The sequence below is a fragment of the Lampris incognitus genome, chromosome 3, assembly GCF_029633865.1.
Source record: "Lampris incognitus isolate fLamInc1 chromosome 3, fLamInc1.hap2, whole genome shotgun sequence".
Classification (NCBI taxonomy): Eukaryota; Metazoa; Chordata; class Actinopteri; order Lampriformes; family Lampridae; genus Lampris; species Lampris incognitus.
The window spans coordinates 62,687,782-62,714,128 of NC_079213.1; the positions used below are offsets into that span (position 1 = coordinate 62,687,782).

The 26,347-nt window shown below is 48.3% G+C and overlaps 1 protein-coding gene across 1 annotated transcript in view; it reads right to left on the reverse strand.

The window, feature by feature from the left end:
• tle2b (TLE family member 2, transcriptional corepressor b) overlaps nt 1-26,347 on the reverse strand; it is a 124,916-nt gene that overhangs the window by 12,425 nt on the left and 86,144 nt on the right. Inside the window, 10 exon segments of the mRNA XM_056277774.1 lie at nt 1,828-2,075; nt 3,516-3,765; nt 6,993-7,069; nt 7,357-7,526; nt 7,739-7,744; nt 8,718-8,868; nt 10,248-10,415; nt 17,441-17,494; nt 19,092-19,232; nt 23,955-23,971. Coding sequence (XP_056133749.1) covers nt 1,828-2,075; nt 3,516-3,765; nt 6,993-7,069; nt 7,357-7,526; nt 7,739-7,744; nt 8,718-8,868; nt 10,248-10,415; nt 17,441-17,494; nt 19,092-19,232; nt 23,955-23,971 — 1,282 coding nt within the window.

Consider the following 26,347-nt stretch of genomic DNA (forward strand, 5'->3'; position numbering starts at 1 on the left):
AGTGCTCGGTAAACTAGAAAAACGCTGTATAAACGCAGTCCATTTACCATAGAACATTTTCCCAGAAGGACTAGTTTGTTTAGGTAGATTTTCAAATAAACGCTTAAAAGTGTCAATAAATCCAACCATTTTGTATATACTGTACTGTACATTGTACATGTACTGTACATTGTACGTATACTGGTACACTCTGTCATGTCCATCTACCTCAGGCAAGTATGTAAGCAACCTGCTTAACATCTATTTCAGCATCTCTGATATATTCTCTGTACCATTGCACTTTATTGTCTGTATATAGTCAATCCTTGTGTATATGTCTGAAGATTGTTGTGTTATAGTGGTGTTATTGTGTGTTAAGTACACATAGAGCCACGAAACTAGAGTCAAATTCCACGTATGTGTAAACCTACATGGCCAGTAAAACATGATTCTGATTCTGGCCAAGATCAGTCGTGCCTTTTTATGTCTCTCCTTCAGCAGTGGGGTCCTCGTTGGGCTTCACCCATAAAAGCCCTTCTGTGTTTATTGCGCAGTGTATGGTACGGGTTGAAACAATCACTCCAGACCGCTCCACATCAGCCTTAAGGATGTTTTATGTGGTGCTTCTTTTTTTTTTTGTCCCCACAGTTCGCACCAACCTTTGAAGACTTCGGTCATCAATGTTCCTCTTTCCGCCACGTCCCGGGAGGTTCTTGACAGACCCATGAGTAGCAAACTTCTTAATAACCTTGCAAACTGTTGAAACAGGGATGCCAAGGTCTTTGGAGATGGCCTGGTGCCCTGCCGGAGTTTTGTGTTTAGTGACAACAGCATTTCTGATGCTGTCAGACAGCTCTCTTGTCTTCACCATTGTGGAAAAAGAAACCGGGGGGGGGGGCTTTTTAAGCATTAAAGCAATCATTCATTGGTTAATTGAAGTCACCAGAGCACCGAATTTACCACAGGTGAGTCTAATTTCTAATTTACTACAGGTGAGTCTAATCTAGTTCTTTTTCTTTCCAAACTGATTTGAATTCCTCAAAAGGGTGCCAATAAATGTGTAATAGTAATGTTTCCTTTTGTATACCTTTTCCTCCTATTTTTTTAATGTTCCCCCTTTTTCTCCCCAATTGTACTTGGCCCATTACCCCACTCTTCCGAGCCGTCCCAGTCGCTGCTCCACCCCCTCCGCCAATCCGGGGAGGGCTGCAGACTACCCCATGCCTCCTCCGATACATGTGGAGTTGCCAGCCGCTTCTTTTCACCTGACAGTGAAGAGTTTTACCAGGGGGACGTAGCGTGTGGGAGGACCACGCTATTCCCCCCAGTACGCCCGACCAAGCCGGAGGTAACACAGGGATTCGAACCAGTGATACCCGTGTTGGTAGGCAACGGAATAGACACCCTTCCTCCTATTTCTTTTAAAAGATGCGATTGTTTTATCCTGTGCAGGTCTGTATCAGACACGTGAGTGCAAACAGACCGAAGCTGTTTCACTACACACTTATTTTTAGGAGATATTGTCCATCCAGAATACCTATGTTTGTCCTGCAGTATATTTTCTGTGTTCTTTCTGCTCACTTTCCACCCCCTCCCCTCATTGACCAGGCTGGTTCCACTCCCAATAGATATTTTGTTTCCCCCCTCATTTTTCCACTCCTTTCTCCTTCCTTTCTCTGCCATCTCTCCTCCCCTACTCTCTGGACCTCTAGTTGTCGACGTTCAGACTACCCCTCTACTACCACCCCACCTTTTATTTCCCCTCCTCCACTCTTATAACTTGTTCACTCACTCGGTCATCTCCTCATTCTTCAATTCCCCTCCTCCTCCTCCTCCTCCATCTCTCACCTGACCAGGGTCTGGTTGTGGAGGTCCCAGACCACGATGTTCCCATCGCTGCAGCAGGAGAAGCAGACCTTGTTGTCGGGGGAGATGGCCAGAGCGTAGCAGGCAGGGGCAGATGACGTAAGCTCCGCCTTGATGCGGGGAGTGGGCGTGGCCAAATCCCAGATTGACAGCGTGCTAGCCTCCCCGCCCACGATCAATGTCCTTCCATCCGGGAGGATTTTACAGGAGCGGATGTAGTTGTCCCTGTTCTGCTTGGGCAAAACGTGTTAGATTTTAGATTTCAGTCCCTTCGAGATTATGGGGCAGATAGCAATACTATTAGTGCCTCTGTGAGCCGCTGGATCGTTTCATTACCAAACAGCTCGTGAATACGTTTGTGTGAGACTCTATTGTTTCTTTTCTTTCTTCAAACCCTCTTTTTTCCCCCAATTGTATCCGGCCAATTACCCCTATCTTCCGAGCTGTCCCGGTTGCTGCTCCACCCCCTCTACCAAGCCGGGGAGGGCTACAGACTACCACATGCCACTTCTCTTCACCTGACAGTGAGGAGTTTCACCAGGGAGATGTAGCGCATAGGAGGATCATGCTATTCCCCCCAGTTCCCCCCTCCCTGCCAAACAGGCGCCCTGACTGACAGAGGAGGTGCTAGTGCAGCGACCAGGACACATACCCACATCCGGCTTCCCACCCGCAGACACGGCCAATTGTGTCGTGTCTGTAGGGACGCCCAACCAAGCTGAAGGTAACACGGGGATTCGATCCAGCGATCCCCGTGTTGGTAGGCAGCGGAACAGACCGCCGCACTATCCAGACGCCTGTGCATATGGTGTTTAAGAGTGATTGCTTATATGTACGTGTGTGTGTGTGTGTGTGTGTGAGAGAGAGAAATAGAATCACCATTCCCCATATAATTCAAATATACAGTTTTGTTTGTGTGACATTGGTGCAGAGCTAGACCAACAACTTGCATTGTTTTACGTAACACAAAAACCTTGGAGGCCAAGTAACCTCTGATCATATTGCGTTTGCATGACTGATGAGTAAAGTCATGCTTGTCTGTGTGAAAGGTGTACACGTCGCTATCAGAATGAGAATCACCCTTCTTCATGTATGATAAATATGCAGGAATTTAGTGTCTGGGTGGTGTGGCGGTCTATTCTGCTGCCTACCAACACGGGGATCGCCGGTTCGAATCTCTGTGTTACCTCCGGCTTAGTCAGGTGTCCCTATAGACACAACTGGCCGTGTCTGCAGGTGGGAAACCGGATGTGGATGTGTGTCCTGATCGCTGCACTAGCACCTCCTCTGGACGGTCTGTTCGGGGGGAGGGGTAACTGGGGGGGGGATAGTGTTAGGGGGGGGATAGATCCTCCCATTCTCACTGTCAGGTGAGAAGAAGCGGCTGGCGACTCCACATGTATGGGAGGAGGCATGTGGTAGTCTGCAGCCCTCCCCGGATCAGCAGAGGGGGTGGAGCAGCGACCGGGACGATTTGGAAAATAGGGTAATTGGCCAAGTACAATTGGGGCAACAAAAAAAAAGCAGGAATTTGTCTGTGTAACGGTGATGTAGCTCTACAACTTTCACGTTCCCCAGTACACGTGTACTGGTATATCACATCCCATCTCACAGTACCGTTAAACATGACCCGGTGTGTCCCTGCCTGCCCAGTGTTCCCAGTGTCTCACCAGACAGTCCAGCTGGGCCATGGGGCTCTTGCTGCCAGGTTGGCTGATGTCCCACACCTTGACGCAGCCCTTGCCTCCGGTGTAGACGTGGCGTGTGGACGTGCTGATGGTGACGGCGCACACCACCTCCCCGTGGTTCAGTGTGTGGATCTGCCGGGCGTGACGTGGGATGCCCGGGCCCAGCAGGGCGTCCGGGGGGAAGGGCACCGGCTGCATCTGGCCGTCCGCACTCACGTGGAACGAGTAGGCACTGCAGAGAGGACCAGAGAGCAGGAGGAGAGAGAGAGAGAGAGAGAGAGAGAAAGAATTACTGGAGTGGATGAGGGAATGGGAGCTGTAGGTAAACACACAATTATGTGGGAAGAAATCTGGGCAAGGGAGGGAGAAAATGAATAAATAAATGAACAGATGAATGAGTCAAAGTTGCTGAAGAGTTGGTGGAAACCACAAAAACACAGTTCCAATTTAGTGCAAATGTGTACACACACACACACATTCGTATCCAAATTGTGAAGACTGACAACAGTATAGTGACCTCGGTACTCTTGTAATATTTGTCCAAAATCTGGCAATTACTTGGCTCACAATAGCCGTAAGCAAGAATACATAATAGCAGATTGTATTACAGGGCAGAGCCGATACGCCGTTTCTAATGGCTGATCAATACTATAGCGGTCGGGCGCCAAGGTTGCTTTATGATTTTAAATTAGCACCGAGAGAGAATTGCTGCTCCACAACAACGAAAACAACTATAACTACACCACCGCCGCCAACACCGCAACAGGGGGACATAAGCAAGAGCTCTGGGTAGCCGTGCCTGTCGCCTGAGATGCAAAAGTGTATAAGCACTGAAAACACCCACGCATAGACGGACCCGGACAGGTGGGGCGAGAGGAAAGACTGAGTACACACCGTTCCTCTGCTCATTAATTTCTACCCCAGCCACCTGTAACGACCACGGATGACTAGACTCGCTAGCCCTTGGCTAAAGGGTCGGACCCTTTAGTCGACTGGTTAGCGCAGTGGCCCATGATGCGGGCAACCCAGGTTCGATTCCCAGCTGCCCGCTGAATTCGCTACATTACTACCCCCATCCATCTCCATCGGGAAGGCAATACCTTCCCGATGGAGGGAAGATAGAGGGAATTCGCTACACACCATTTTTAGACAGCCACTGTAGCAAAGCTGACCACCCTGGGTTACCCTGGACTGAGGTCCGATACATCAGTTCACACGCGTGTCTCCACTGCTGCTGGACTGGGAAACCGGAAGAGGGAGTAATTCACTGGACATGGGCGTCTAGCCCTATGGCAAAACCTCAGAGGTCGGGGTCACTCATGCTGAAACTATATGAAACTATTTGCCCCCGCTGTGAAATGCTTGGGAGTCAAGTAGCCGCCACACGCCATATGTAAACCAAGTGGGATACGAGCATGTTTACAGCCATACAGGCAGACTGGCAGCAACGCTAGCAAGTTAAAGGGAACCATGTACAGTGGCTTGCAAAAGTATTCATACTCCTTGAACTTTTCCACATTTTGTCACGTTTCGACCACAAACATAAATACATTTTATTGGAATTTTATGTGAAAGACCAACACAAAGTGGCACACAATTGTGAAGCACAAAGAAAATTATACATGATTTCAAAATTTTTTTACAAATAAAAAACTGAAAAGTGCGGTGTGTAAAAGTATTCAGCCCCCTTTCCTCTGAGTGCAACCAATTGCCTTCAGAAGTTGCCTGATGATTGCTGAATGATCGAATGTTGACCTAATGACTAAATAGAGTCAACCTGTGTGTAATCTAATCTCAGTACAAATACAGCTGTTCTGTGGCGGCCTCAGAGGTTTGTTAAGAGAATATTGGGGAGCAAACAGCATCATGAAGTCCAAGGAACACACCAGACAGGTCAGGGATAACGTTGTGGAGAAGTTTAAAGCAGGGTTAGGCTATAAAAAGATTTCCCAAGCTTTGAACATCTCGCGGAGCACTGTTCAATCCATCATCCGGAAATGGAAAGAGTATGGCACAACTGCAAACCTACCAAGACACAGCCGTCCACCTAAACTTATAGGCCGAACAAGGAGAGCACTGATCAGAGATGCAGCCAAGAGGCCCATGGTGACTGGACGAACTGCAGAGATCCACAGCTCAGGTGGGGGAATCTGTCCACAGGACAACTATTGGTCATGCACTGCACAAATCTGGCCTTTATGGAAGAGTGGCAAGAAGAAAGCCATTGTTAAAAGAAAACCATAAGAAGTCCCGTTTGCAGTTTGCCACAAGCCATGTGGGGGACACAGCAAACGTGGAAGAAGGTGCTCTGGTCAGATGAGACCAAGATTGAACTTTTTGGCCTAAATGCAAAACGCTATGTGTGGCGGAAAACTAACACTGCACATCACTCTAAACACACCATCCCCACTGTCAAACATGGTGGTGGCAGCATCATGCTCTGGGGGTGCTTCTCTTCAGCAGGGACAGGGAAGATGGTCAGAGTTGATGGGAAGAAGATGGATGGAGCCAAATACAGGGCAATCTTGGAAGAAAACCTGTTGGAGTCTGCAAAAGACTTGAGACTGGGGCGGAGGTTCACCTTCCAGCAGGACAACGACCCTAAACATAAAGCCAGGGCTACAATGGAATGGTTTAAAACAAAACATATTCAAGTGTTAGAATGGCCCAGTCAAAGTCCAGACCTAAATCCAATTGAGAATCTGTGGCAAGATCTGAAAACTGCCGTTCACAAATGCTCTCCATCTAATCTGACTGAGCTTGAGCTGTTTTGCAAAGAAGAATGGGCAAAAATTTCAGTCTCTAGATGTGCAAAGCTGGTAGAGACATACCCCAAAAGACTTGCAGCTGTAATTGCAGCAAAAGGCGGTTCCACAAAGTATTGACTTAGGGGGGCTGAATACTTTTGCACACCGCACTTTTCAGTTTTTTATTTGTAAAATTTTTTTTAAATCATGTATAATTTTCTTTGTACTTCACAATTGTGTGCCACTTTGTGTTGGTCTTTCACATAAAATTCCAATAGAATATATGTATGTTTGTGGTCGAAACGTGACAAAATGTGGAAAAGTTCAAGGGGTATGAATACTTTTGCAAGCCACTGTAATTACCCAGAGGGCTGTGGTGTATCAACCAAAGAAAATGAGCTGCGGACTGTTGTCAGTTCCCCGGGGAACAAATAGAAACCTATTAAGATCTGTGAATGCAAGCTATTTGGCTTTAATACTAATAGTTTTTTTTTAAATGAAAAATCAACCATTTGAAAACGGTCGATTTTCAACTCAAAGTGGCGAAGCGACTGACGTAAAAAAACCCAAACCAACAAAAACAACACTTTTTAAAGGGTAGTTGGTGACCACATTCCACGGTTGACAAAATATTGCATATTGTGGGGATTATCTATATTATAGACATTAAAAAAGACATTTATTTATTTATTTGTCCGATTTAGGAACTCACGGCTTTCCACCGGAGGAGCCTGGCAGAGAGGAGGACAGCCCCGGGGCCCTGAGGTGAGACCGGGATTCATACGCCACCTGGTGAAAACGACATGGGAAAACCCTCAACACACACTTTTGTATGCAGTTTGTCTCCTGTAAGATTTCATTAAAGGAGAACAGCGGGACAAACGGTCCATCCGCTCATTAAATCCAATCCTACATGCAGTGAACTCAGTGTGTAAATTAAATCTTTTCTGCTCAGTTCTACTCTATTGTATTCAGTTCTACCCTATGCTGCTTCATTCTGTTTTATTCTACTTTAAAGCAGCTTAAAAGATGTGTTCGTGACCTGACCTCCACAGTGAATGGCGTGGCTAACTCACCATGGGGCTGCGGGTGTAGGCGCTGGCGGCCGCGCTGATCTGGGGGGAGAGGGTGAGAGCCCCCCCAAAACCTCCGGGACTGGCCAGCTCCCCGTTCAGGCCTGCATGGGACACCACCCCAAAATGAGCCGGGTAGGAACCGGGGGGCATGGACATGGGACTACGGAGAGCTGGGAACGGAAGAGAGAGGGATGAGGGGATGGATGGAGGGAGGGGGGGGGGGAACCAAAGAAACACACAGGCACCAACATAGTCACTGAGGGTCAGCGAGGGATGAGTCATGTCACGAGGCCCATTAGCGGACAGAACCTGGCAAGGGTTGGAAGGATTTCGGCTCTTCCAACAGGCTCACCTTCTCTTGAGGTAGTATAAGCAAACAAACCACTGGCTGACAGTGCGAAGGCAGGACTAAAGTAGCTGTGTCTTTGTGTAACCCTCAGCTGTTTTGTGTGTGTGCTGAACAATTACCGATGCAAAGCATGAACCCCTCTGAGCTAAGGTCCATTATTGGACACCCAGCAAAACCTGATCCTGCCTAGCACATATCGATCTGGCTTTTTCATGACTAAGAATACAGTTATGACATTATTTCTCCTCTGCTCCACAGCCATTGTTTGACAAGGCTGTAACACCGCCCAATTACACAGAGCTAGGCAGCCAGGGAGACAGAGGTAAGTACGATCACAGATCCGGCCCACTGCAGGCTCATGTCGATGCGGCTCTCAGGTTTTGGAAGGCGGGGTTCAAACTGACATTTTACTCCGAGATACGTGTGTGTTTTTACAGGAATTGTCGGAGCAAATATCAGGGTCAGCAGGTCGAAGAGTAAAAGCGGCAGAAGCTGCCTGATGGTCACACCCACGACCATTGTGACCACCTGGCCAGAGAAGCTATTAGCCCAAGCTGGGCCTCATTCGGTCCGCCCACTTGGCTCGCTTGCTTGAATCAGCTTGGCCGGCTTGGCACTGGCATTTAAACCGGTGCAGGGTCAGTGCAGACCTGGGAGAAATAGTCGAATAAATGTCAGTAAAAAAATCCTGGTATCTTGCAAGGTCTTGTTCCATTAATTTGGTTGTGAAGGAGGTCAAACAAGCACCAGCCTCCTTAGATTCCACCTGCATCCTCTAATCTATGCACACAGCCTGTGGCGGTAATTAACATCAACCACAGGTACTAACTGTACGACAAAAACTATTGTCTCTCTCAGGCACACATGTTTTATGTATATATACACGTGTGTGTGTGTGTGTGTGTGTGTGTGTAGAGCAAAATGAGAGAGAGGGATATTAAAGGTTCACAGGCTTAACACACTAGCTACTTGTCTTTTCCCCAGATTTGTGTTGTTGGCTGCAGTGTCTCACCCAGGGGATCTGCGCTGGATGCGGCTTTGCTAACCAGGCGAAGGCAGGAGGTGCTAGGGCCCGGGGCCCCCGGGGCTCCTGGGGTAAGGGCGTCACGGCGGGACGGGGACGGGGTACCAGATTTCGACAGCGGCGACTGGGACTTATCCATCTGCAGGGAGGGTGGGTCAATGAAAAGGGCTGGCTTATTACAAACAAATAGCAAATGGATGATCTTTGATGAGGTCCGCGTACTTGAACACCCCCCCATGGGATGTTGGCTCTCACCTATCCCCGGTACGACGACATCCAACCTAGTTTTTGTATAAATGCTAGTTTAATCAAAGAGAACCTGTTTAGATTCTTCATTCATTCACTATATACACTTAATCTAGTTCCACCCCCCCCCTCCCAACTGTATCCAGTCAACTACTCTAGGGTACCCTACTGAGCTGTCCCGGTCGCTGCTCCACCCCCTCTGCTGATCCAGGGAGGGCTGCAGACTACCACATGCCTCCTCCGATACATGTGGAGTCGCCAGCCGCTTCTTTTCACCTGACAGTGAGGAGTTTCGCCAGGGGGACGTAGCGCGTGGGAGGATCACGCTATTCCCCCCCATTTCCCCCTCCCCTCTGAACAGGCACCCCGACCAACCAGAGGAGGCACTACTGCAGCAACCAGGACACACCTACATCCGGCTTCCCACCCACAGACACGGCCAGTTGTGTCTGTAGGGATGCCCGACCAAGCCGGAGGTATCCGGTTTGAGTTTATCCCAGTGGGCGTTGGGTGGAAGACGGACGGGCAAATTCACACCTATGGGAAATGTAGAACATCCAGATGATCTAAAGGGTAGGCTTTTTTGGCCTGTGGGGGGGAAACTGGAGTACTCTGAGGAAAGCCGCAGGAACATGGGAGAACATGTTTCCTCCTCAGAGAAGGGCTGTGATCAAATACAGTACCCTCTTGCTGTGAGGCGATGGCGCTAACCACTAAGCAACCCGCCCGTCTTGTTTAAATATTACATTTTTTTTTATAATTAAAATATTTAGCTCATGCACATATCCATAGTGACCTACATGACTGCAGCTGTAGAAGAAGCATAATATCATAAAGCAGCATTATTGCTGAGGCACTTATAAAGGACACCATAATGCCTCGCTGCATTTCTGTGATGCTAGAAAGGTCATTTCAGAGATACGTATTGTGAAGAGAAACGCAATTATACTACACACTTCTTGAATCTGAAGTGCTTTATAAAGCACAGCATGTGAGATGGAATAAGAAAATCAAAGTGGGATTGTTCTAGAGAGTTCAATGCAATACACTGCTATTGTTAAAAGCCGACGCTGGAAAACCACCTTCAATGCTGACAAGAAAATACACACACGGTGATAATAACACAAATGCAGTGATATGCTAAAAAAAGGTAACACATTACAGTGAAAGCTGGTTAGAGAGAAACTACAGTCAGCATACTAGAGAAGGCTGATAGTAACACAGCAGATTGATGACTTTTCCGTTAAATTACCTTTCTGGACCTCGGCTTACCTGTGCAGGGTCCTTGGCCTTCCCTGGGGTGGGGCTGCAGGGGTTAGGGGAGGAGGGGGCCTCTCCAGGGCCCGGGGAGCCCGGGAGCTCTTTCCTCAGGGTGGGGGCCCGGTCAAGCCCGTTTCCACGTGGGGAGTGTGGGGGGCTTCCGACGGGGGAATTGGGTTCCTAAAGGAGACACGGAGAAAATGGGAATATGAGTCCAAAACGTCCCCAGACGATGGGAAATGTTTAACAGCTATGCGACGGTACACCTGAGCCGCCTGAGTGCATGTGGAGCAAAGCTAACCTAACCTAACCTAACCTAAAGCTAGCGATGCTGGCCCTCTATTTGCACCCGGTCAAAAATATAAAATCATGGGCGTCCTGGTAGCATAGTGGTCTATTCTGTTGCCTACCAACAGGGGGATCGCCGGCTCGAATCCCCGTGTTACCTCCAGCTTGGTCGGGCGTCCCTACAGACACAATTGGCCATGTTTTCGGGTGGGAAGCCAGATGTGGGTATGTGTCCTGGTCGCTACACGAGCGCCTCCTCTGGTTGGTTGGGGTGCCTGTTCGGGGGGGGGGGGAACTGGGGGGAATAGCGTGATCCTCCGGCATGCTACGTCCCCCTGGCGAAACTCAATGTCAGGTGAAAAGAAGCAGCTGGCGACTCCACATGTATTGGAGGAGGCATGTGGTAGTCTGTAGCCCTCCCCAGATCGGCAGAGGGGGTGGAGCAGCGACCGGAACGGCTTGGAAGAGTGGGGTAATTGGCCAAAGGAAATTGGGGAGAAAAAAAGGGGGGAACCCCCCCCCCTAAAAAAAACATTTTGCTTTCTCTCATTTTACAGTCCCCTCAGTGCAAATTATATAAGGCTTATAACAAAACAACTTCTCAAGCAATTTCACTGTCGCAGACAAATTTTACAGTGTCAGAATAGAATTGCTAGAGTTGCGACACGCACCCGTGATCTCCATCATGTGGTGTAATGTGGTCATAAAACTCAGTCTGAGCTGTCTTAAGTCAGTCTTTTCCTCGTCTTGAAGTTCCGACAAAATCAAACGTTTGATATTATCGTCAAGAGGAAGGCCAAAGAGGAGGTTTATGGTTGTGGTGAAGGAGGACATGCAGGTGGCTGGTGTGACAGAGGAAGATGCAGAGGACAGGAAGAGATGGAAACGGATGATCCGCTGTGGTCACCCCTAATGGAAGCAGCTGAAAGTAGTAGTAGTAGTAGTTTAGCCTTGGCTTATTGTCTATTGCCATTGTCAACAACCAATTGGTGCGCTCTTTCCGGCGCCAAACAGGAAGCGGCAAACCGGGTAGATAGTAAACACAACATGGCAGGGATTCCGGGGAAGCGCCGCAAGTCTCGGTTCTCTTGGACTGTAGAAAATTAGGAAAAACTGGTGGAATTGTGGAGTGAACAAGAGCGCCTCTTTGACGTGTCCTCCCATTTGTGCCACAATAAAGTGTTCTGCTCCATTGTTCCCAACATTGTGGGGCGGCATGGTGGTGCAGTGGTTAGCGCGATCGTCTCACAGCAAGAAGATCCTGGGTTGGAGTCCCGGGGTAGTCCAACCTTGGGGGTCATCCTGGATCGTCTTCTGTGCGGAGTTTGCATCTTCTACCCGTGTCTGCGTGGGTTTCCTCCAGGTGCTCCGGTTTCCTCTCAGAGTCCAAAGACGTGTAGGTCAGGTGACTCCGCCGTACTAAATTGTCCCTAGGTTTGAATGTGTGTGTGTGTGTGTGTCGACCCTGTGATGGCCTGGCGGCCTGTCCAGGGTGTCTCCCCACCTGCCGCCCAATGACTGCTGGGATAGGCTCCAGCATCCCCGCGACCCTGACAGCAGGAGAATCGGTTTGGACATTGGATGAATGGATGGGTGTTCAACAGTTTTTCTTCCAGTAAATTTCCACCCGGGGGCAGGATGGGAAATAATCTCAAAAGGAATCTAGTTGTAGTCTTGCAAATAGTGACCCTTCAAGATCCCCAGTCTTTGCAAAATTTTAGTCTGTGACCAAAATCTCAGTGATTCATGACACAATGGGCCTCATTCATCGGTCATTCCTACATACACCTGTGTTCTTATACACCCATGGGATTTTGTAGCCCTGAAGTTTGTCTGACAGGTCAGAGTAGAACCTGGATAACCCCTGAATTTAGACACCATGTGGCTCACACTGCTTTGCAGGCCCGGGTGATTACTTGATGCAAGAGGAAGACAACAGATGTTAGGAGGAAGGAATACAAATACCCATCAGGCTTTGCTTCTTGGCTGTCAGAAGATCTTGAGAGCTAAAAATAATTCCATGGGTGTGCAAGAACAAATTTGTACGTACGAACAACTGACGAATGAGGCCCATTGTCTTTGGACGTGAGAGGGTGTCAGACTTTAGTCTTTTAAAAGTCTTGTCAGTCTTTTCAGTTTCTGGTAGATGAACAATCAGTTGAAATGGATGGAAATCTACAGGCAGCCCTACCTGTCAGGGTATATTTATGAGTCTGGGTTTGTGCCCAAATGCAGTCCATTTCTAGATCTTTCCTCAAACAATACCCCCCCCCCCCACTGAGTTCATTTCTGTCAAAAAAATGAGTAAGTTAACAAAGAAATAGAACTCTTTATTTCACCAGGATGAAAACTCAACGCGCCATTTCAAAGTACGCATTGCAACTTGTGCGAAGAGCAGAGTGAGATGTGACGTACGGGTTCAAGGGAAAACACGACAATAGATCAGAAGTGATGTCGGGAGTCTGTGGGCTCCGAGATAGCGTTGCTGCTGCGGTCTGTTCCCGTCGCCGCAGCCGGAGCCTCCCCGGAGCAGCCGAGTGCCGGAGTAAGCACTTCTCACCGGGTCAGCGTGATCAACACAGACATTAAGTCTGCACACATTTTTCTCCGGGGCCCACACACAAACACATGCACACAACACACACACAGTCATTTGCACAAATATACCCACGCACACATAAATACACTGTGTACACAGTCACCCATGCATATTTACAAACGCACACACATGTACTCACACGCAAGCGCAACACACGCATGTACACACACACACATGCACACTCACACAATTATCACAGGAGACCTCCCTTCCCTTTTTCTGCTATTACCCACATTTGTTCCATTTTATTTCTTCCCATTGTACCAGATTCCACATCACACAAGAGGCCAGTTCCACGTCTGTGTGCAGGATCACAATACACAGCGGCTCAGATAAAGCATATTTCAGTAGACTGCGTGAAGTATTTAAAGACCTAAAATATTCTAAGGGCACAAACGGCTTTGCATATATTAAATTAACTGCAGACAGTAGTTATCTAATGAGAGAAAGGAGGAGAAGAAAGAGCAGAGGTGCAAGAGGGGAAAGGGAAGAGAGAGGGCAGGCAGGAGGGGAGAGGGAAGAGGCGAAAACAAAAAAGATAGATGATGGTGTGTGTGTGTGTGTGTGTGTGTGTGTGTGTGTGTGTGTGTGTGTGTGCTGGCTGAACAGGGCAATACATGGTTCAGTAAGAGCAGAAACAGTTGGGGCAGATAATAAGCTTACATAGGAGTGCTTCATGTTTACAAGGTAGCTTCAGTAAGAACAGCCACTTTAGCTATTTGGCTAGCTACTGGCCTGTTTTACATTTTATGTTTCACAATGCTAGGTGATCCCACAAAAAGCCACATGTATACACACATACATACACACACACACACACACACACACACACACACACACACACACACACACACACACACAGGCGGATTACGAGACAATGGGCCCCTGGGCACGGATGCGGAAACACAATTAACACCAACAGCATACTAACATACATACATTCACCTGCATCCTTCAGTTTTTCAGTAGGACTTTCGGGCGCTGTTATTGACATGAATGACAGCCCTTTGACTATGCAACAAGAAATGCAAAGTTGGCATCTGGGTAGCGTAGCAGTCTGTTCCGTTGCCTACCAACATGGGGATCGCCAGTTCACATACCTAAGAGCAGACCACAACAGTATCCTAGAACAAGAACCAGTTATCATCACAGTGGCCGACATCCAACGACGAGACTCAAAACATGAAGAGCTGGACTGCACCAGCCAGGCCCTGATATGAGTCACGCCTACTGCACTCCATAAATGCCTGGTGACACAAATGAACCAGCTGCTAACAATTGGGTCTCAACCTAACTGGCTAACACAGGGGAGAAAAATACCGATCATGAAGGGTACAACTTCAAACTACCAGCCAATAACCTGCCTCTCCACAACATGGAAGATCCTGCCAGGCACCATAGCAGCTAAGCTAAATGGGCACATGAGTAAATACATGAGAGAAACTCAGAAAGGAATTGGGAACAACACCAGAGGGTCAAATCAGCAGCTACTGGTTGATAGAGCTGTCACCCAAGACTCCTAAGACCAGACAGACCAACCTGAGCACAGCCTGGATTGAATACAAGAAAGTATACAATTCAATGCCCCACACATAGCTACTGGAATACTTGGCACTATACAAAGCCAACGGGACACTAACAGCCTTAATCAAGAACTCAATGCGGCAGCTCAATGCAACAGTAGAGGCTGACTCAAAGACAATCACACAGATAACCATCAAATGTGGCATATACCAAGGTGATTTGCTTTCCCCTTTGCTGTTCTGCATAGGCCTGAAGCCCCTCAGTCAGATCATCACAGAGTGGCTATGGATACAGGTTCAGAAGTGGAGTTACCATCAGCCACCTCCTACACATGGATGACATCAAGCTGTATGCCAGGAATGAGCGAGACACTGACTCACTGATCCAAATCACCAAGCTCTACAGTGACAACATCGGGATCTCATTCGGACTGGACAAGTGCAGTCAAATGGTGGCAAAAAGAGGAAAGGTGGTGAGCACTGAAGGGGTTGAATGACCAGATGGCAGGATAACAGACATACAGGACATTTACAAGTACCTGGGCATTCTACAGGCAAATGGAAACCACGAGGAGGCAGCAAGGAGGTCAGCTACAGCCAAATACCTCCAGAGAGTGAGGCAGGTCCTGAGGAGCCAGCCCAATGGGAAGAATTCAAGCCATCAACACATATGCCCTACCAGTCATCAGATACCCAGCTGGAATAATAAGCTGGCCAAAGGAGGAGGTAAAAGCTATAGATATCAGGACATGGAAACTCCCCATAATGCACGGAGGGTTCCAGCAGCCTGAGACTGTATGATAAGCGAAAGATGGGGGCTGAGGGTTAGTGAGTGTCAGAGCATGAAACAAAGAACATCGACAAGTACATCAGAAAGAACGCCCCTCATGTTGAACTGCTGAGTGAGTACCTCAGGCAGCAGAAGACAGAGTGGAGAGGAAGAAGAAGAGGAGGTATCATGGAAGACTAAGCTCCACCCATGGGATGTACCATCGACAGATAGAAGTTGTGGCTGGGGGAAAAAAAGGGGGGGGGCAAAAAAAAGAAAGAAGAAAAGGTTAGACGGAAGGACAGCACAGAGGCTCTGATTATAGCAGCACAAGAACAGGCACTCAGCACTTGATCGGTTGAGGCAGGGGTCTACCACTGGCTAACCAACCAGACATTGTGGTGGTCGACAAGGAACAGAAGACAGCAGTAGTCATCAATGTAGCAATCCTGAGCAATGGCAACATCAGGAAGAAAGAACATGAGAAGCTACAGGAATACCAAGGGCTGAAGGAAGAACTGGATTGGATGTGGAAGGTGAAATCCACAGTAGTCCCAGTGGTAATAGGAGCACTAGGGGCTGTGACCCCCAAACTGGGGTCGATTCCAGCAACAACATCTGAGATCTCTGTCCAGAAGAGTAAGGTCATAGGAGCAGTTAAGATACTGTGCAGAACCCTCAACCTCCCAGGCCTCTGGTAGAGGACCCGAGCTTGAGGAAGACACACACCACCCGAAACAGGGTGAGAGGGAGATTTTTTTTTATATTCAGTTACATACACTCGTATGCTTGTACACATACATGAATACAGGGTATCCAAGCTCGCCAGATAAGACTGAATAGACACAGTACATTCCATTGTAGTAAACACAGTGACAGACAAAGTTAGGGAGGAGACAGAGACGGGTAGATCATCAACAGTTATTTGCACAGGAAAATGGTATGTTTCCTAACATGGACAGAGCAAAAAGCCTCTCGTACATAAAGACTCAAAAGTCAAGACTAAAAGTCTGTAACCTCAATGTACAACTCCAGTACCGTGTAACCACGTGGCCCCATGGTAATGAGTGGGTTAGCATGAAGTAGCATATATTTCCTGTAATGAAGATGGGCTAATATGAATGATAGTAAACGTGGAATATTGTGAAGGGCTCAGATGTGAGGGTTTTTTTTTCACACCAGAAATTGGAGGTTGCCGAGGGAGCGAAGACATTTTCTATGACGGAAATGGAAGTGTATAACTTCAAGAGTGTATAACTTCGTATTCCAAGAGCATCCGACACATTTTTGATCTATGTTTGATCATATAGAGCAACCAGTCATATTTCTCCCTGGCAAAACTTCTGTGATGAAGATGAGACCGCTAGAGAGGGCTGGGAGGCGTTCTATGGTGGAACGTAGGACTCCGCATGAAGCCAAGTCAGCTAATATGAATGTGTCCATGAAGTTGATGGAGGAATTGTTCAGCATGAGAGATAAGTTGGGTTTTTTTTTTGTAATGTTTCCCCCTTTTAATCCCCAATCGTATCCGGCCAATTACCCCACTCTTCCAAGCCGCCCCGGTCGCTGCTCCACCCCCTCTGCTGACCTGGGGAGGGCTGCAGACTACCACATGCTGCCTCCGATACATGTGGAGTCGCCAGCTGCTTCTTTTCACCTGACAGTGAGGAGTTTCACCAGGGGGACGTAGCGCGTGGGAGGATCACGCTATTCCCCCCCAGTTCCCCCTCCCCCCGAACAGGCGCCCCGACCGACCAGAGGAGGCGCTAGTGCAGCGACCAGGACACATACCCACATCCGGCTTCCCACCCGTAGACACAGCCAATTGTGTCTGTAGGGACGCCCGACCAAGGCGGCGGTAACACGGGGATTCGAACCGCCGATCCTCGTGTTGGTAGGCAACGGAATAGACCGCCATGCCACCCGGACACCCAGGATGAGAGATAGTTTTTATGAAATGTATGACTTTACAAAGAAGACATGACCGTAATAAAGACAAATTCCAACCAAGAAATGTATCACTCACCTCATTGGAGACGTCCACCACCAGGTTGTCTTCACTCTTGTCTCCATCACTGTCCTGAGAGACAAAGATGATATGAGGTCAAAGAAAAAAAAAAACACATGGTTTCTCATTTGTTAAGGGACTTCTTTCCTATATTTCCCACCTGGACACATATGTACACACAGAGATTGCCAATAAAAAGAAAGCTGCAGAGACAAGCAAACACAGACACACACACACACACAGACACAGACACACACACACACACACACACACACACACACACACACACACACACACACACACACACACACACACAGATCAATATATCAATATCACAGCCTGCTCTTTGTGCACTTTGTCAGCAGGCTACAGATACACGTGCTCTCTCACACATCACACACACACACACACACACACACACACACACACACACACACATCACACACACACACCTTAGTCACCCACAGCTGACTTTCTGTCTTTACCAGGCCATAATATCACTGCTCTCGTCTGTCTGTCTGTCTGTCTCTTTCTCGCTGACTTTCTGTGCCCCCCCCCCCACCTCACACTCTCCGTGCTGCTGGGAACAGGGGTGACAGAGATGGCACTTAGTCACCATGGCAACAGTGCTTTGATGTGATCATGGTCTGATATTCCTATTGACATCAGGGTAGAGTGACATCAGCCCCTAATTATACCAAGTGAAAACAGAGCCACGTCTACAGTCTATTCTGGACCGAGAACACAGAGATACAGGGACACACACACACACACGGGGGGGGGGGGGGGGGAGAAAGAGAGCAAGAGAGAGGGAGAAAGAAGGAGAGAGAGGGACACAGAGAGAGAGAAAGAGCGAGACGGAGCGAGATGGTGAGTGAGAGGGAGAGAGAACGAGAGAGAGTGAGAAAGGGGAGAGTGAGAGCAAGAGAGAGTGGGGAAAGAGGGAGCAATGGTAAAGGGTCGCTGGAGAAAAGCGACAAGGCAAGAGATAGAGAGAAGGACTTTACAAGTGAACAAAAGAGCAACAAAAAGGAAAGAAAAAGAAAAGAGACAAAGGAATAGGAAGAAACAAAGAGGGAGAATAGGAGAGAAAGAAAAGGGGAAGCAGGTAAATGGAGATTAAGAGGAAAAAATGAGGGAGCGATAGAGGAAGAGAGACTAGGGCAAAGAAAGCGCAGTAGGGAGAAAAGGGAGAGCGAGCTTCAGGGATAAGAAACAAGTGGGAAAAGAGAGACAGAGAGAGAGACAAAGAGGCAGAGAGACAGAGAGAGAGAGACAGAGAGAGAGACAGAGAGAGAGAGAGGAATTAGTTGTGTAATAAGACTGGACAGACAGGAATCCGTGCTTGTTCTGGCTGTAAACTAATGGAAGGGAATATTCGGAATGTTGTTGTTTGGAGCCAAACTGATTTAACTGGCGCTCCTCTCACACAGACATACTCCGCTTGTCGGTCAGTCCTCCACACTGCAAACACACACACACACACGGCTATCTGCTACGGCCCCCTCCCCTCTGGCATCACATCCCTCCCGGCTCTCTGTGTATTCCCACTGGGAATGTCCCAGCCAGACATGGCTCTGACTGGCCGGTAGCCCTCGGCCACCTCCTGACCCATAATGCCAAGGGTGATATCACACAACTGCACGTGCACCTACACAGACATACGTACATAAGAGTGGGGTGGGAGGGACTCCTTGTCGTCACAGCGCCTCCTTTTGGCGTCGGTGAGGCCCTGCGAGGAGGAGTATCCTCCCGACGGGCCCTGGCGCTCCTCGGGGGGCTGGCTGTCTGTTGATGACACCGACTTGCTCTGTGTGGGGGAGGGGGGGCGACACGTTTGAGTGAATGAAATATATATTCGAGCAAATGAATTCACACACACACAAATAGCACGTACACAAAGAAACAGACACACACCAACGAACTGACATTCTGTTACACACAACTACTGAAATACACACATTGCATTTACACGAGGTGTAAGCTTGGCTCAAGACTTGAAGTGCATGTCACACACACACACACATACACGCGCACAATCCTGCACCATCACACCAAAGACACGAAACACATACTCGGGTCACCACACACCAGAAAATCCATTAAACCTAATTAGTGCTCTCCCCGCGACACCCCGGCGATTGTGTAAAATATGACTTTCATTATGGGCCAATAAAGCTGTGCAGGCATATTTACAATACCCCCCTCCTCCCCCCCCCCCTCCCTCCCTCCCTCCCTCCCTGTGGCCTGGGGCTGAGGTCCCATCAAAGTGCTGTGTTGTGCCTGGCCGGGGGCAGGGGCCAGTGGTTTTGGCGAGGGGCCACTTCTCCTCCCTCCCGAAACCCCCCCTCCCCCCCTGTGCAGAGGACAAGCGCAGCATGGTTTCACACGCCCACGGGACGCACACAGGAAGCGGCGCTGGACGCAGGGCGCAGGACGGGAGGGAGCCGCACAATGAACCTCAGTGCAGCCCGACAAACTTCTCCCTCTCTTCTTTCTTCTCTCTTCTTCCCCTCCCTCCGCCATTTTCCTCCCTACTTCCTCTCGTCTTCTGTCCCCCACGTCGTCCGAGAGATTCCCGTATCTTCCAGCGGCGCACGGGGGCCCCCCGTCTGACGAGCGGCGACTGATAGGCATCTGTGCCCCGCCGGCCCCGCTCCCTCTCCCACCCCATAAAGCTCAAGGAAGTTTGGCGCAAACTTGAACTCGTGACAGAAATATTTGCCTGGCGTTCAACAATCAGCAATTGTGTGTTGTAATTAAATTACGCAAAGAGCTTCACAGAGGAGAGAGAGAGGGAGAGGAGGAGGAGGTAAAGGCTATGGCAGTCTTAAATCACTTTCATTTTGCAATAAAAAAACGAGGCAGACTCACAAGCTTTCTTTTCGCTTTTTTTTTTTTTTTTTACAACCATACCTCCCTATTTTTTCTCCTCCTTTGTCTTTTTTTCCCCCCGGTCCGTTTGATGTTCTCTCACACACACATTCTCTCTCTCTCTCTCTCTCTCTCTCCGTTATCAACAGTTACGCTGATGAAGACCAGCTGTCTGCAGCAGCCAGTACAGGCAGGGAATGCTAACGCCGCTCCCACAGGAAAGAGGGAAAAGCACCAGCTGAAGACTTCCAAGGCATTCAAATCAGGTCATCTGCATGGCCTCGATGCTGCGGGACGTCAGCGGGGGAGTCCTCTGCACAGCCCGGCGATGTGAGTGCAGACCGGAAAGGGGGACGAACATTTAAACGCTCCCTGCTCCAAGGCACGTTGTGCGCCATCACCCGTCACTGGGAACAGCCCCGATATCGGGCTCGCACCGGTAACCATAACACCGCCTCCCAACTTCACAGTAAAGCAATCACGAACACTTGAAACGAAATATCGTTTCCCCCAGCCCACAGCAGTGCAACACAAAGACAAAAACACATATATCCAACCAACACATATATCCAACTAACACATATATCCAACTAACACATATATCCAACCAACACATATATATCCAACTAACACACATATCCAACCAACACATACTATATATCCAACCAACACATATATCCAACCAACACATATATCCAACCAACACATATATCCAACTAACACGTATATCCAACCAACACATATATCCAACCAACACATATATCCAACTAACACATATATCCAACCAACACATATATCCAACTAACACATATATCCAACCAACACATATATCCAACCAACACATATATCCAACTAACACATATATCCAACTAACACATATATCCAACCAACACATATATCCAACTAACACATATATCCAACTAACACATATATCCAACCAACACATATATCCAACCAACACATATATCCAAACTAACACATATATCCAACCAACACATATATCCAACCAACACATATATATCCAACTAACACACATATCCAACCAACACATACTATATATCCAACCAACACATATATCCAACCAACACATATATCCAACCAACACATATATCCAACTAACACATATATCCAACCAACACATATATGCAACCAACACATATATCCAACTAACACATATATCCAACCAACACATATATCCAATTAACACATATATCCAACCAACACATATATCCAACCAACACATATATCCAACTAACACATATATCCAACTAACACATATATCCAACCAACACATATATCCAACTAACACATATATCCAACTAACACATATATCCAACCAACACATATATCCAACCAACACATATATCCAAACTAACACATATATCCAACCAACACATATATCCAAACTAACACATATATCCAACCAACACATATATCCAACTAACACATATATCCAACTAACACATATATAAAACTAAAACATATAGCCAACTAACACATATATCCAACCAAAACATATATCCAACTAACACATATATCCAACATATGAAAAAAAAATCACTGTGCAAGAGAGCCAACACAGGGATGGCTATCGAAACTGCCAGTAGCAGTTAGCTTAGCCTGCCCCGCTTCAGCGTCCCGCCCTTCCACCATTTGGGTTTGCACCATTGCTCCTCGGGCGCAGCTCCACGCAGGGCCGTGGTCCCTGGGCCCACCAGATGCAGCAGACCAGGCTCCCCCGGTCGAGCCAACGCCAGCTCTCCCAGCCAGATACCTTCGGCACACCTTCCCGCACTCCACACGATGACACCAAAAATAGAGTCAACGCTAGGCGAGGCCGCCGCCAGACCGCCCTTGGTGCTATCGGAACTGTTGGTCTTCATGGGCTAGCAGTTAGCTTACCCTGCCCCGCTTCCGCATCCTGTCAGACCGCCCTCGGTGTTTCCTCTTCGGGCACAGCTCCAGGCAGGGCCGTGGTCCCTGGGCCCACAGGACGCAGCAGACCAAGCTCTCCCAACCGACCCAGCGCCAGCTTTCCCAGCCATCAAACGAAAACACAAATTTAGACGCAGACTGCATAGATGGTACTGAGTGAGGCCGCCGCAAACCTAAGTTCGTGCCGCCATCTTCCCACACCGGTACTTGGGTGAGGCCACTGCAAACATGAATTCGCTCCGCCATCTTCCCACACTGGAAGCGGAAGTCTAAATACGTCAAGGAAGAGGTGTGTCTAAATATGACACACTCGTGTACAGGAAAGATGTACTCTTCTTCACTGTGGCCATCTCGAGGCGGTATTCCCTATTAACTAGTGGTTCACAGCCAGTCACGAGCAATGGCACCTGTCCAACTCAGCATCAACTCATCACTACAGACACTGGATTCTTCACAGCAACACATTTTCCCGAAGGGATCTGCGGTCTGTCCATAAAATAACTTTGACAACCTCTTGTGGTGTAGTCGGTAGTGGGCGAGGGGCGTCATGATTGGAGTACCCGTGTTGCTCACCGAGGCCGAGCTGTGCAGTGGTTCATGTGGATGATGGGGAATTGAATCAGGTGGGTTGCATCTGTGTTTTTCTGTTTCTTGGTGTTTTGTTTGAGTACTCTGCAGTACTCACATGTGCTGTTTTAACTTCCATTTGCCACATTGTTTCACTGAATTTCCTTCAGGACAATGATACATGTATCAGTTTATTCTGTCTATCCATTCTGTCTATCTATCTATCTATCTATCTATCTATCTATCTATCTATCTATCTATCTATCTATCTATCTATCTATCTATCTATCTATCTATCTATCTATCTATCTATCTATCTATCTATCTATCTATCTGTCTTATCTATCCATCCATCCATCCATCTAGCTATCTATCCATCTATCCATCCATCCATCCATCCATCCATCCATCCATCCATCCATCCATCCATCCATCCATCCATCCATGATGACTATCCTGGTCAAGTTTCTCCCGTCAACTGAGTTTGTATATATTCATCTATCCTGCAGTGCTTGAATATCGCTCATGTTGGTAGTGATTGTGTAGTTATCTTTTTAAGCCCCCCCCCCCCGATTAAGTGTCCTTGAGCAAGACAGGAGCTCTGGCAAACACCGCGCTCTGACCTCCTGACAGACGAGCGAATGAAGAGAGAACTCGCTCCAAGGGATCACTAAAGCATGACGTTATCATCTGGAAAGCACGCCGGCTTGTATGTTTGTCTGCTCTTGTGGCGAGCGGCTCGGGGGTCACGGCGAAACGGCCAGGGCTCAGATGTTGGCGTGACGTCGCACAGCCCAGGAACCTCAAGGGCAACAGCGGTGAGCCGCTATCATGTTGTCGTTGGATCGCGCTGCAGTTGAGTTGTGCTACTTCTGGCTGCTCCCCAGAAATACAAGGCCCTTTTTTCCCCCCTTTCTTTTTTTAGCAGACCACTTTATAGCACTGCTCTGTTTACCTCAGTTTATCATTGTCATGCACACACACACACACACACACACACACACACACACACACACACACACACACACAGACACACACACATACGCATGCACACACACACACACGCATGCACACACACACACACACGCATATGCATGCACACACGCGCACGCACACACACACACGCACATGCACATGCGCACACACAGTTACTTACCCTGCTGGGTGCTCCCTCTAGGATGAGGCAGAGAATTGGGGTTGGGGGTAGAGGGGGGGCAGGAAGAGGGAGAAAGGAAGGAGGCAAAAAGAGAGAAAGTTTGACGTCAGACTGATGTCAAACAGATAATAACAGTCTCCCAGCCAGCGAAGGCTGGGCTGAACTTCCATTGCTCCCTTCTAATAAAGACACAGACCCGCTATTGTGCATGACTCCAGCCCCCCCACCCCCCGTCCAACCATCACCAACCCACTCCACCTCACCTCTCCTGTCCTGTCTCTCTCTCTCTCTGTCTGTGTCTCTCTCCCCTTTGCTCTCTCTCTTTCTCGCTCTCTCTGGGTCGCTCCTCTTTGCACTCTCTCTCTGTCGCTCCTCTTTGCACTCTCTCTGTCTCTGCCACTGTTTCTCTCTCTCCTTTGCTCTCTCTCTCTCTCTCTCTCTCTCTCTCTCTCTCTCTCTCTCTCTCTCTCTCTCTCTCTCTCTCTCTCTCTCTCTCTCTCTCTGTCACTCCTCTTTGCTCCTCTCTCTCTTTCCTTTGCTCTCTCTCTCTCTCCTTTGCGTTCTCTCTCTCTCCTTTGCTCTCTCTCTCTCTCTCTCTCTCTCTCTCTCTCTCTCTCTCTCTCTCTCTCTCTCTCTCTGTCTCTCTCTCTCTCTCTCTCTCTCTCTCTCTCTCTCTCTCTCTCTCTCTCTCTCTCTCTCTCTCTCTCTCTCTGTACCTTTACCAGACAAAGCTCTCTGTCTTTCACTGCCGTGTCTTTCAACACTCATCTATCTTCCCCATTCAGTCGCATTTTCTCATGGGAGGACGGAAACACCGACAGGCACAGACACGCTTACGCACACAGACGCTAAACTATGCACACGCTGATGGAGATATATAATCAAGTACACACTATCGCTCGCTCTCTCTCTCTCTCACTCTCTCTCTCTGTGTCTCTAATCTCTCACTCTTTTTTGGTTCTTTCTTTCATTCCTACTTTCAAGCTCTCCGTTTATTCATGAACGAATCTCCTGGCTCAGTGCCCGAGAGAGAGAGAGAGAGAGAGAGAGAGAGAGAGAGAGAGAGAGAGAGAGAGAGAGAGAGAGAGAGAGAGCGAGAGACAGAGAGAGAGAGAGCGAGAGAGGCAAAGATAAGATATTCCGTTGGGGTGAATCGCAGTTCATGGGGAGAAACATTTTTCTTTTGCATTTACACAATCGCAATAAATACATATGTCCATATCACGGCAGCCATTTAAACAAGGGAGTTCAAATTCAGTCCAGATGGTTACTTTCCTGAACAAGTTGTGCTGTTAATTGTGGCAACACAGTGCAGGGATACATACCGTCCACATCAACACTATCTCTCACCAGTTATGTGTTGTCGAGCTTATATTCACATTTTAGTTTCACCAAATAATCATGTATCCTATTTTTTGGGGGGGGGGTCCATCCTTTTTCTCCCCAATTGTACTTGGCCAATTACCCCACTCTACCGAGTCGTCTCGGTCACTGCCGATCCGGAGAGGGGCTGCAGAGTCTACCGCATGCCGCCTACGATACACGTGGAGTCGCCGGCCACTTCTTTTCACCTGACAGTGAGGAGTTTCACCAGGGGGACGTAGCACATGGGAGGCTCACGCTATTACCCCCAGTCCCCCCCCAAACAGGCGCCCCCGACCAACCAGAGGAGGCGCTAGTGCAGCGACCAGGACACATACCCACATCCGGCTTCCCACCCGCAGACACGGCCAATTGTGTCTGTAGGGACGCCCGACCAAGCCGGAGGTCAGACGGGGATTCGAACCGGCGACCCCCCCCCGTGTTGGTAGTCAACGGAATAGACTACCAAGCTACCTGGATGCTGCTGGCGACCCAAACGTTCATGAAAATTACAGAACTGCATGGGATATGTACGAGGGCTGAGCAGCAATACCATGTTATCATTTAATGTCTTTTAATGGTCTTGTATTGGGATAAAATTTGGATATTCTCGTATCATGATAATAATATTTTCTGTATCGTTCACACCCTTTGTCAGATTGCTCCACCACAAGCATACGTATTTCATTCCCGCCAACTCAGGTTGCAGGATCTTTAGAAGGCTACGGCGACATGACCTGACTTGTACCGTCATGCAAAATTAAACCGTAAAATTCCCTGATTTCTCCAAGACCACTCAGGAGCCCGTCTCAGTACGTCCATGAATTTAAGGTTGAATCCCGCTTTCAAACCACCACACGTCCTCTCCTGCAGCGAACCCACCACAGGCCTCCTGTCTGCACGTGATAGCATCTCAACACAGGCAGGGTGATCTACTTTGAGAATTCGCCACTTACGCCTAGAAACTTCTTTTTTCTTTTGTTTATTTCAGAAAGAAATGCAAATTTAGAACTCAGTTTAAGATAAAGGTA